This window comes from Pogona vitticeps, chromosome 2 (assembly GCF_051106095.1).
Source record: "Pogona vitticeps strain Pit_001003342236 chromosome 2, PviZW2.1, whole genome shotgun sequence".
In the NCBI taxonomy this organism is placed as follows: Eukaryota; Metazoa; Chordata; class Lepidosauria; order Squamata; family Agamidae; genus Pogona; species Pogona vitticeps.
Genome location: NC_135784.1, coordinates 101,478,029 through 101,490,940, shown reverse-complemented (window position 1 = coordinate 101,490,940; position 12,912 = coordinate 101,478,029). Strand labels below are relative to the sequence as shown.

General features: G+C 49.2%; 1 protein-coding gene across 7 annotated transcripts in view; it reads left to right on the top strand.

Annotated features, from left to right (window-relative positions):
- JADE2 (jade family PHD finger 2) overlaps positions 1-12,912 on the top strand; it is a 236,507-nt gene that overhangs the window by 159,858 nt on the left and 63,737 nt on the right. For all 7 annotated transcript variants that reach the window (XM_020794422.3, XM_078385723.1, XM_072990142.2 and 4 more), the window contains exon 7: positions 12,246-12,413. In XM_020794422.3, the coding sequence (XP_020650081.3) occupies positions 12,246-12,413 (168 nt within the window). The remainder of the gene's footprint in view (positions 1-12,245; positions 12,414-12,912) is intronic.

Genomic DNA, 12,912 nt, shown 5'->3' with positions numbered 1-12,912 from the left:
CACAAAGAGTACCCGTGTCACCCAAGCCTTGGAGTTTGAACGCCACATCACCTTCAGCCGTGCTTTGTCTACCTTGTGCTTCTTAAAAGCACGTGGATTTTCAGAGTGGTAGACAAGCAACGGCTTGATCTTCAGGTCCCCGCTGGCGTTGGCACAGAAGAGGAGGGTCAGGCGGTCCTTCATCGGCTTGTGGCCAGGCAGCTTGCTCTCCTCTTGGGTGAGGAAGGTCCTTTTGGGCATCCGCTTCCAGAACAGGCCGGTCTCATCACAGTTGAAAACCTGCTCTGGAAGGTAGCCCTCTGTGGTTACGACCTCGAGGAACTCCACAGCAAAGTCCTCTGCAGCAGTGGTGTCTGAGCTCGCTGCCTCTCCGTGTCTAACCACACTGTGGATGCCAGATCTTGCCTTGAATCGTTCAAACCAGCCTCTGCTGGCCTTGAACTCCTCAGGCTCAGCTGATGTTCCGGGCTGCTGTGCCATGAGGTCGGCGTACAAGGACCTGGCCTTTTCACAGATCACAGCCTCAGTGACCGTGTCCCCTCCACGCTGCTTCTCCTCCATCCAGATCACCAGGAGCTTCTCCACCTCCTCCAGGACAGCTGGACGGTTCCTGGCGATCCTTGTGACACCCTTGGCGGCATCCATTGAAAGGATCTTGTCACGCTTGGCCACGATGGTGCCGATGGTCGATGCATTGCGCCCGTACTCCCGGGCGAGGTCCGCAATGCGTCTCCCCTCATCGTATTTACGAATGATCTCCTTCTTCATTTCAAGCGTGACCTTCTCCCTGGTCGGCTTGCCAACCTGGGCAGAAGCAGTCTTCTTTGGACCCATGTCCAACGCTGTAGCTACGTTAAATGAAAAAAAAAACAGTCAGTGATGTACAGTACATCTGCCTCACCTTCCCACACCTGGCCAAAACTGCCCTGGACAGGCAAGTGGCAGTTTTGGCACACACACATGCACCACAACCTGGGGGGGGGGGGGGGAAGAAATAAACCCTTACCTACCTCAGGATCAAACGGATCGTTTGGAAAAGCCTGGAAGGCAAGGCCTGAAGGCACACCTGAAGGCAAGGCCTAAGCAAAGAAAAATTCAGAACAATTAGACTGACCCTTACAACACCCTCCACCACAAACAAAGGAGAAAAAACCCACAGGAAAAGAAACCTTACCTACCTCAGGATCAAACAGATCGTTTGGAAAAGCCTGGAAAGGCTACAGCACACCTGAAGGCAAGGCCTAAGCAAAGAAAAATTCAGAACAATTAGACTGACCCTTACAACACCCTCCACCACAAACAAAGGAGAAAAAACCCACAGGAAAAGAAACCTTACCTACCTCAGGATCAAACAGATCGTTTGGAAAAGCCTGGAAAGGCTACAGCACACCTGAAGGCAAGGCCTAAGCAAAGAAAAATTCAGAACAATTAAACTGACCCTTACAACACCCTCCACCACAAACAAAGGAGAAAAAACCCACAGGAAAAGAAACCTTACCTACCTCAGGATCAAACAGATCGTTTGGAAAAGCCTGGAAAGGCTACAGCACACCTGAAGGCAAGGCCTAAGCAAAGAAAAATTCAGAACAATTAGACTGACCCTTACAACACCCTCCACCACAAACAAAGGAGAAAAAACCCACAGGAAAAGAAACCTTACCTACCTCAGGATCAAACAGATCGTTTGGAAAAGCCTGGAAAGGCTACAGCACACCTGAAGGCAAGGCCTAAGCAAAGAAAAATTCAGAACAATTAAACTGACCCTTACAACACCCTCCACCACAAACAAAGGAGAAAAAACCCACAGGAAAAGAAACGTTACCTACCTCAGGATCAAACAGCCACCAAAGGACTCACAACAACACACCACACCACAGCACACCACACCACACCACACCTACAGGAAAAACATTCAAAATTGGAATAAGAAGGCTTTTCAGTTGAGGACCCCAATGCCAGGCTCAGGCAAGCATAACTCCACCAGAAACAGCAGTCCCAGTGTGGGTCCAGCACCCTTGGACCCCAGCACCCCCACCCCATGGGCAGCCAGGCACATAGAAAAAAAGTTGTAAAATGGCTTTTCATTTAAGGACCACCATTGCCAGGCTCAGGCAAGCATAACTCCACCAGAAACAGCAGTCCCAGTGTGGGTTCAGCACCCTTGGACCCCAGCACCCCCACCCCATGGGCAGCCAGGCACATAGAAAAAAAGTTGTAAAATGGCTTTTCATTTAAGGACCACCATTGCCAGGCTCAGGCAAGCATAACTCCACCAGAAACAGCAGTCCCAGTGTGGGTCCAGCACCCTTGGACCCCAGCACCCCCACCCCATGGGCAGCCAGGCACATAGAAAAAAAGTTGTAAAATGGCTTTTCATTTAAGGACCACCATTGCCAGGCTCAGGCAAGCATAACTCCACCAGAAACAGCAGTCCCAGTGTGGGTCCAGCACCCTTGGACCCCAGCACCCCCACCCCATGGGCAGCCAGGCACATAGAAAAAAAGTTGTAAAATGGCTTTTCATTTAAGGACCACCATTGCCAGGCTCAGGCAAGCATAACTCCACCAGAAACAGCAGTCCCAGTGTGGGTCCAGCACCCTTGGACCCCAGCACCCCCACCCCATGGGCAGCCAGGCACATAGAAAAAAAGTTGTAAAATGGCTTTTCATTTAAGGACCACCATTGCCAGGCTCAGGCAAGCATAACTCCACCAGAAACAGCAGTCCCAGTGTGGGTCCAGCACCCTTGGACCCCAGCACCCCCACCCCATGGGCAGCCAAGCACATAGAAAAAAATTTGTAAAATGGCTTTTCAGTTGAGGACCCCAATGCCAGTCTCAGGCAAGCATAGCTCCACCAGAAACAGCAGTCCCAGCACAGAAACCCCCAGCAAAAAAACCCTGCAATTCCCCCAATTAACCCCCCCCATAACCAAAGCCAGAGCCAGCCAGACCCAACATCCCCACATGGCAGAAAGAAAACATTTAAAACAGAAAAATCCCACACAAATGCAAACCCAAAATCCCCCTTGGAAAAAACATGTAGCATTTCAGAAATGCAAGCTTACCTTCTCTTGCTCAAGCACAGGATGCACCCCCAAAACACAGTCCAAAGTGACAAATGCCAACCTTGGAAGCGCACATGGGAGAGTGAACCAAGGATGCATGGGCAAGGGGTTTTATACCTTCCCCGCACAGGCACAAAGCATCCTGGGTACTGGCAGTTAGGATTTGAGGAAAACAAGAAATTAGCATTGCAACACAGCCAGTTTTCCCGCTCTTTTTGCAAACATCAGAAATTAGCATTGCAACACAGCCAGTTTTCCCGCTCTTTTTGCAAACATCGCTAAGAAATTAGCATTGCAACAGCCAGTTTTCCCGCTCTTTTTGCAAACATCGCTAAGCGAAACGGGACCATTGACAGCATTCGCTATGCGAAGCATGGCCCCAACCTTCGCTATGTGAGTTTCCTCCATAGGAAACATCGCTATGCGAGGCAGTATTTTCCTCGGAAAACCCCATCGCTATGCGAATTCATCGCTAAGCGAGGCATTCGCTATGCGAGGCACCACTGTACTTCCAGTCTCTTGGTCTATTTGCAGTCTCCTGCCTATCCTTTGCATTTCTTAAGACTGCAGGTAAAACTGCAGGTATGTCTTCATATGTTAAAAGGCATCACAGATCATGTTCAGATGATTGTTCATTAGTCTGTTGGAAGAGGTAGCTCTTAATTTAGCCTCAAGGTGAACACATATACACCAGTAGTTTATATGATGACAGAAAACAGTTAACACTTTGGGTATGAGGAACATGGGCGATGATGATGATGATGATTGTCATCTTAGAACTGCAGAGCTTGAAGAGACCCTGTGGATCGTCGAGTCCAGCCCCTGTCGATGAGGGGAATCAAACCCCCAACCTCTGGCTCCACAGCCAGACACTTTAACCACTGAGTGCAGTCATGTTCTCCCCCTTTCTTTTGATTTTCTGCCATTTTATACTGATGCATAGCTGATTCTTTTGATACCTTTAACCTTTATACCTGTACACATTTCTTTCACACACCTTCTGGTATAACGTACATGTGCAGTGACCTTGTCTGAGCAGAATATAGTAATGAATACAAATAGCATCCTTGGTTAGTTGCTCTTGTTGAATTTAATAGAGAAAATAGGTAGCAAAACAGTCTGTATGATCCAGCCAGTCATGCTTCGAGGTCATCCTTGTAGAAGGCAAGAGAGTAATTTTTGGCCTTGGGAAGTCAGGCCATCAATTAACAGTATAGGTGAGTCTGGCGTATTCAGTATAATCAGAGGTGGATTGCTTTTTAGTAGACATCAGATATTCGTATTTGTCTCCCTGGGGATACGAATAGGAATGTCAGCACCACAGGTACCTGAGAAAACTGGACCCTCCCCCCCCCCCAAAAAAAACTGGCAGGTTCACTCTCTGCTCAGCACATGGTGCACATGGCAGGTGTTGTTCTCACTGCATCAGTCGTGGAAGTAGCCCAGCTGTCACGTCCCCACTTCCCCACGCAGCCGACCACTCCACAAAGAAGCCGGATGACGAGTCTCCCCACTCAGCTGTTGAGCGGTGGGCTGTGTTGGGGAGGAGGGGGAACCTGCCAGCTGGGCTGCTTCCCAGATTGGCGCAACAAGAATAACACCGGCTGCATGCGCTGAGTGGTGACTGGACCTGATGGTTCAGGGAGAAGGTCCAGTTTCTTCTTCGTGGTCTTCTGTGAATGCACACATAAAGGGTTAAGTCAGCGCCAGCGTCGGTTCCTTCGGAATTTTCTAGAGCTCTGGAAATGAAACATAGTTTAACATCAGTCATACTGCGCATGCTCCGCCCGCCTAAGCCCCAGTTCCATTTCTCCGCCGTGTGAAGTGGTTCCTCTCGGTTTAGCTCTGCTAAACTTTCGCCTTTTGGACTGTTTTTTCGTGGATTTTCTCTTTTGGCTTGACTAGGATCGTTTAAGGACATTGCTTTCACTCTACGGACTTGGTTTGGTTTCCCTGCGGACTTGTTTTGGTGTTTTTCCTCCCCTCGCCGTTCTTCCCGCCCTTTTTACCGGCCGTTTCCCCGGTCCCCGTGGTCCTTGCCTATGCCCCCTCCACCCTCCGGACCTTTTCGCCGGTGTGTTGTGTGCTCGGGGAAAATCCCCTTTCAAGACGGGCACGACACGTGTCTTTTTTGTCTGGGTGAATCACACTCTCCCCAGACTTGTAGACATTGCCAAGCGTTCACTAAGGCTGCCCTGAAAGCCAGACAGCAGCGGCTAAAACTTCATTTGTGGGACTCCACCTTATCTTCTTCCAAGCCATCGGCCATGGAGCTCCCATCTACCGCTTCGGCTTCTGAACCCCAGCCTGTTGCTATACAGCCGGAGGCTGAGGGTTCTGGAGCGGCTCCTGCTAAACCGCCTAAGAAAATACCAAAAAAATCGTCTACTTCTAAGCCTGCGTCTGCCAAGCCTGTCAAGAAGGCTAAACAGCCCTCCAAAAATAAGTTCTCTACTGACTACTTGGACACTGTCGGGACTTCTCTTCCTTCGCCCATCTTGGAGGACACGTCCCGCGATGTCGAGTCGGTGTCGGAGGCAGCGACGTCGCTCCCTCCACGACAGCCGGAGCCAGTATTACCCCTTGGCGTTCAGTCTCCGACGCCAAGTCAGCTTGTTCTCGCAACTGCAAGCTTGGGGTTAGCCCATTACAGCCCTGTTTCCACCGGGCGGGCTTCTGTGGCTCATTCCGTCTCTCTGTCGCCGTCGAGAGCAGGCTCGCCGCCGAAGAAGAGAACGGAGAAGACTAAGCATATTTCTAAAGAGCGACATCGAGCCGCTCATAAGGAGCACGGGGCTCGTCATCGGAAATCCCGTCGCCGACGTCGGTCTCCCTCGGAGGGCTCCTCATCCTCCAGCTCCTCAAGTAGGAAGCATAAGCGACGTCGAAGGCGTGACTCCTCCTCGTCCTCTTCCTCGACGTCCTCCGATCGACGTCACAGACGTCGACGCGTCAAATACATCTACCTTTCTTCTTCTGATTCGACTCCTCCCCGTCGTCGTCGACACCGACACAAGCACGACATCGACGCTATTCCTCAACCGGTCCCCTTACCACCCAAACCGGTTGCTCCACCAGTTTTGCCTCAACCTGCTGCTCCAAAGAAATTACCTACACCTTCTGCTCCTGCTCCCGCGGTCGAGGTCGAGCCTCGACCCCGTAAGAGGGTTCATGAGCCATCTTCCGATGACGATCAGCCTTTTTCGTCTCCGCAATCAGAATCTGAGGATGAGCTCCCTCAACACCCTCAACCGGTTCCTCTGCCCGTTGGTGAGACTGTAGAGTCGGATACCGGTGATCCCCATGACCCCTCCCCTTCTGAGGATTTTTCCTCCTATTCACAGATGTTGTCCAGGCTAGCAAAGACCCTTAAGCTGCGGGTGGACGAACCTCCACCCCCAGAGGAAGATCTCATTTTTGGGGATATTGTCAAGGAGCGCACTCCCCCACCGAGCCTTTCCTACTTACCTTCCTTGCTCAAAGTTATCAAGGAGCTGTGGGATCACCCCTCATCCTCCATCCCTCTACCAAGGCGCACCGAGAACATGTACAAGATTGTTGGGGATGACACCAAGTTTCTCTTAAAACATCCCATCCCTAACTCTCTCATTGTTGAAACTAGTTGCTCCAAACCTACCGGACGTTCACATGTTATCCCTACTAATAAGGAGGGAAAGAAGCTGGAGATGATTGGAAGGCGCATCTACTCCCTAGTCTCCTTCCTCCTACGGGTAGCTAATTATCAGATGGTTCTCGGTGCTTACCAGAAGCAACTATGGCTTAAACTTCTCCCAGGACTCCAGTCACTGCCTGATGACGTGAGACAGGGCTGTCTGAACACCTTTGAAGAAGCTCAAACGGTGTCGAAGCATCAGAGGATCGCTACTCGCCATTCTGTGGAGGCCGCAGCTCGTATCCTTGTCTCCTCTGTTTCCTTGCGCAGGCATGCCTGGCTTCGTTCAGCTTCCATCCTTGAGGATGTCAAGGCTAAGATTGAGGACTTGCCATTTGACGCCTCTGGCCTGTTTAGTGAAAAAACGGATAGTCACCTTGAGGAGTTACACAAAGCGAAAAAGACTGCTAAGTCATATTTTATTCAGTCTCAACCTAGGTTTACCAAATATCACTGGAAAAGATCTCCCAACCAGTTTGGCCAGTCCCACCAGTTCCGACAGTACAAGACTCAGTCTCAACCTACATCCTCACAAAGCAATACCTCCGCTTCCACTTACCGTGCTCAGTCTTCTCGCCGTCGCCAATCCTACAAACCACCGGCTAAGAAACATAAACAGTACCTTTGACTGCCCACAGTTCTTCACAAGACTTCATCCATACCTTCCCAATTGGTCCACAGTTACAACCGACTCCTGGGTCCTTGGTATCGTTCGTTTCGGTTACCGCCTGGAATTTACCGAGTATCCACCTTTAGGTCACCTAAAATACACATCTTTCGACCCTACCTTGCAGGCAGAAGTTCGATCCTTGCTCAACAAGCATGCCATCCAGAAAGTTCCAAAAAGGGACTTTTTCAGCGGTTTTTACTCAAGGTATTTCGCCGTGCCCAAAAAAGGCGGCGGATTACGGCCTATCATGGACCTCAGAACCCTGAACACTTACCTCCATCCTCGCAGATTTCGTATGGTCACCTTAGAATCCATCATCCACCTCCTGAAGCAAAACGACTGGTTCACGGTAATAGACCTGAAGGATGCGTATTTTCACATTTCCATCCATCCCAACCATCGCAGATTCCTCCGGTTCATCTTCATGGACACCGCTTACCAGTACCAGGCCCTTCCATTCGGCCTAGCCACAGCTCCCAGGACGTTTACGAAGTGTATGGCCCCGGTGGCTGCTTACCTGCGACTTCACGGGGTCCAGGTCTTCCCGTACATCGACGACTGGCTAGTCGTCTCCCCATCCAAGAGCAAGGCCCTCCGGGACACAAGATTCACCCTTCATGTGCTTCGCAATTTGGGGCTCCAAATAAATTACAAAAAATCTCACCTTGTTCCCTCTCAGACTGTAGACTACATAGGGGCGACCTTGGATGCCTTAAAGGGCCGCATATTTCTCCCTCGGGATCGCATATTGAAAATCATAAAAGCAGTTCGCAAATTCAAACCAGGTGCCAAGGTGACAGCCTTGCATGCCCAGCATCTTCTGGGTCTAATGTCCTCCACTACACCGGCACTTGCACGTGCCCGGCTCAAACTCAGATCCTTGCAATCATGGCTCCTGGCTCTTTTCGATCCTCTTGCCCATCATCAGTTACGCCGGCTGACAGTTACCCCAGAGTTAGCCAGTCAACTGCGGTGGTGGACGTTTCAACCACATCTACGCGTGGGACGCCCATTTCGTCCGCTACAACTATCTGTCCAAGTCACCACAGATGCCAGCCCCTCAGGCTGGGGGGCACATTGCGGTCCTCATCGAGTTCATGCCCTTTGGTCCCCACGGGAACGCAACCTTCACATCAATCACTTGGAGATGATAGCCGTTATCAAAGCTCTCAAATCCTTTTTCCCGCTAGTACATGGTCGTGCTGTACAGGTAGTGACAGACAACACCACGGCCATGTACTACCTCAACAAACAGGGAGGCACGCACTCTCAGTCTCTCCTGTATCTAACGGTGACGTTATGGGAATGGTGTTACCGTCATCACATATTCCTAGTGGCGGTCCATGTGTCAACGCAAGACAATGCCCTTGCGGACGAGCTCAGCCGTCGCGCTGTTCAGATGCACGAATGGGAACTCGATCCGCGGATATTTCACAGCCTTTGCCGTCGTTGGGGCATACCGGTGATCGATCTGTTTGCCACACATGCCAACACGAAATGCCCTCTTTTTGCCTCCAGGGCAGGACACGGCCCTCGCTCGCTAGGGGACGCCTTCATGATCCCTTGGACAGAGGATCTTCTATATCTCTTCCCTCCGTTCCCCCTGATACAGAGAACTCTGGTGAAACTTCGGCAGGACGGCGCCAAGGCGATTCTTATAGCACCCCATTGGCCCCGACAGCCGTGGTTTCCCACCTTGATGTCGATGGCAGTCGATTCAGTGAAACTCCCAATCTTTCCAGCCCTACTCACTCAGGACCAGGGCAGCATATTCCATCCCGAGCCTCAGACGCTCCATCTCACAGCGTGGAGGATATCCCCGAAATAAGAGAGGTCCTTGACAAGTCTAAGAAGGCCTCCACTTCCTTGCTTTATAAATATAAATGGAACAGCTTCCTCAAGTTCACACAGTCTCGAGGTCTCCCGTCTTCTCCAGTCGACCTATCCACCTTGTTGCTATTTCTACGTTACTTATTTGACTTCAAACTATCTATTTCTACGTTGAAAGTGTACATAGCAGCTATTGTTTCTTTCCAGCCTAGGAACTCACCAGCCTCCCGTTTGTTTTCACATCCTACAGTTAAAGCATTCCTTAAAGGACTTACACATCTGCGCCCCCCTGTGAAACCTCCACTCCCTCAATGGTCTCTCCACTTGGTGTTACAATCCCTTATGAGACCCCCCTTTGAGCCTCTAGCAACTTGTGACTTGAAACTGTTGTCTCTCAAAGTTTTGTTTCTTGTTGCGATCACTTCTGCCCGTAGGGCCAGTGAATTGGCCGCTCTCCGGGCTGATCAACCTTTTCTGCAATTTTTTCCTGACAAGGTTGTGTTACACACTGACATATCCTTTTTACCTAAAGTCGTCTCGGGGTTCCACTTGAACCAGCCGTTAGTACTACCTACACTATTTGCTTCTCCAACTTCTGATTTAGAGCGCATGCTCCACACTTTAGATGTCAAAAGGGCACTGGCTTTTTATGTTTCAAGGACTAAAGACTTCCGCTCCTCCCCGAAGCTTTTTCTCTGCTATTTTGGACACAAAAAAGGACTCCCGGCCTCTCCATCATCGCTTTCCCGGTGGCTTGTATCCACAATTTCCTTGGCATACCAACTTCACAATTTGGCTCCTCCTGAGCACTTACGTGCGCACTCTACAAGGGCTGTAGCCTCTTCTACTGCTCTTCTACATGGCATTGACCTTCCTGATATCTGCCGCACTGCTACGTGGTCGCAGCCGTCTACCTTCATTACTCATTATCGGCTGGACATCAGAGCAAAGAAAGAGACCAGATTTGGGAGAGCTGTGCTGGCATCCGCCCTACAGTGACGTCCCTCCTTCCGGTGAGTTTAGCTTGCTAGTCACCCTTTATGTGTGCATTCACAGAAGACCACGAAGAAGAAAGTGGGGTTACTTACCTGTAACCAGGGTTCTTCAAGTGGTCATTCTGTGAATTCACACATGCCCGCCCGGCCTCCCCACTTCCGTCACTGTTTCTTAGTAACTCACTCTATTATAGTGGCGGAAAATGGAACTGGGGCTTAGGCGGGCGGAGCATGCGCAGTATGACTGATGTTAAACTATGTTTCATTTCCAGAGCTCTAGAAAATTCCGAAGGAACCGACGCTGGCGCTGACTTAACCCTTTATGTGTGAATTCACAGAATGACCACTTGAAGAACCCTGGTTACAGGTAAGTAACCCCACTTTTCCCAGGCACCTGTGGTGCTGATGTTCTTATTTGTATCCCCAGAAATATCCCATGTCTACATTTTAGTAATTTTTTAGTCACAGATTTCAGGGGACCCCCCCCCCCCAATTTGATAAGACTTCTAGAGCTACCACAGGCTGCTGGGATTTGGGTCACAATATCTTTAAAAACAAGAGAAACGTGTATTGGGTGGGATCATTCAGCAGACACCTTCCATCAGTAGCCTCAAATTGCAATCATATGTACTATTTTACAGTTTCTCTGCAACAGTCTTGTGCACTGCATGTCATTCCTATGATAGTGCAAAGCTAACATTACGAAGTAGACTCAGATCTAGTAGAAAGGGCATATAAATCACCTTAAATAGAATATAGAAGCTATGTGCAGTAATTCCACAGAGGTAGCCCTGTGTGTACGGAGGCCAACAGCTAAACCTTATAGCACTGACAGACTCTCAGGGCTCTGTGAAATTTATTCTCTGGTGAGACTCTTCTATCTTTCTTTGCCTACTGCATGTCTAGCAACTCTTTACCGGCTGACCAGCCTCCTCCCTCTTCAGTCACTTTCTCTACCTTTGCTTGTAACATAGTAACCTACTTTAAGTACATTTTCCCCCAGGAGTCATACTGCTAAAGAGAACTGTGAATTAAAAGGATTTCTTATATAGTGGAGTACGTGATGGAGAGGCTGCAGACTGCTATTTCTTATATTCTAGAATAAATGATTGGCAGGCTACAGCCTCTTGGATACAAAGGAACACAGGGTTTGGGTTTGTTTAACAGTGCTGTGCAAGAAAGAATTTGAGGACATGCCTTTCTTCACCCAAGTATGTCAGATTGCACCAGCCAGAATTCATGTGTAGATACAAAATACACAGGAATCTATCTTCCATTTGTATCTCGTTATCTTTACATAAATTAATTATTCCTTGTTTAATGGGCTCAAGCAATACTTTTTTGCGCACACAGAGAGAAGGACAGGAATGGTCTGTTCCAGGCATAGTTCATTATTGTGACCTTCAGTACCTACGATCACAAGCAAGAAATTCAGTGGGTACTGCTGCATTTGTATGGTAGAAGTTCCCCACCCATGAGATTTTCATCTGACCTCCACTGGGAAGAAAGATATACCTGGCCACTTCATGCATTTCATGATTTTAAAACACAACTTTTTTTCAGAAAATTGCCCCGTACTGAGAAGTTGTCCTTCCTTTTCTCCGTGAAGACCTGGTCCTGTTGTTCAGCTCTTCCAGTAAAGTTGCCATTTCTATTGTCAGCCTGGCTGTCTTGTGAATGAAGACAGTTGTACCGGGTGCATTCAGTATGGACACCTTTCATACTCAATGGGCAGGCTATGTGGTGGGCAGGCTTTGCAGGGTGTTGTAACTCAGTTGCCCGGAGTAACTGCCCTGCCAGTAGACTACTGTGCACTCAGATTTTATGAACATGCTTCAAAGAGAGACAGTGTTGACAGTATATAAAAATTTTATCCCTTGAGTTTTTATTATTTTTTTTCTTTTTGCAAGAATTGACAGGATGATCCCTCTCAAAACACACTGTTTTTACAATGTTTTTCTCTCTTTGTCTCATGCCAGTGACTTAATGTCTTGTCCTTGTGTTTACTTAGGCTTGCTATGGAATCTTGAAGGTCCCCACTGGAAACTGGCTGTGCCGAACCTGTGCTCTGGGAGTCCAGTCGAAGTGTTTACTCTGCCCAAAGAGAGGAGGAGCTCTCAAACCCACTCGGAGTGGGACAAAATGGGTCCATGTTAGCTGTGCCTTATGGATACCTGAAGTAAGATGCTTAAAGGGGCTTCTGTCTAAGTGAGAGAAGAATGTCAAAGCGTGATCATGTATCATTCATGTCAAGGGTGGTGTTGAATGGAAGGGGACAGAAGAAGGGCTGAAATTTGAAATTTTCTTTCGCTGTTGAACACTGTCTGATCCCTTAGTTCAGGTTCCATCCTTCAAAAAAAAAAAACAACCCTCCAATTTATGAATGTGGGATATTGTGTTTCTGTGTTCACAATTCAAAATGCCAGGAAATGGCCTGATACGGTTCCTCAGTGTCATGCCTACGTTGAGAGCAGGAAAAGGGATTCCAAGCTTTACATAGCAAAGGGTAGCCTGAATATTGATACGTAACCCTAACGTCAGCAGTCTAGATCAGTGGTTCCCAACCCTTTTTGGAACCGTGGACTGTTTGTGGGGGGTGGGTGGGCTCTGTGCATGGGGGGTGGGGGCACCCCGTTCCTGCAAGGGGGGTATCGTGCTTGCGGGGGGGGGGGCGTGTT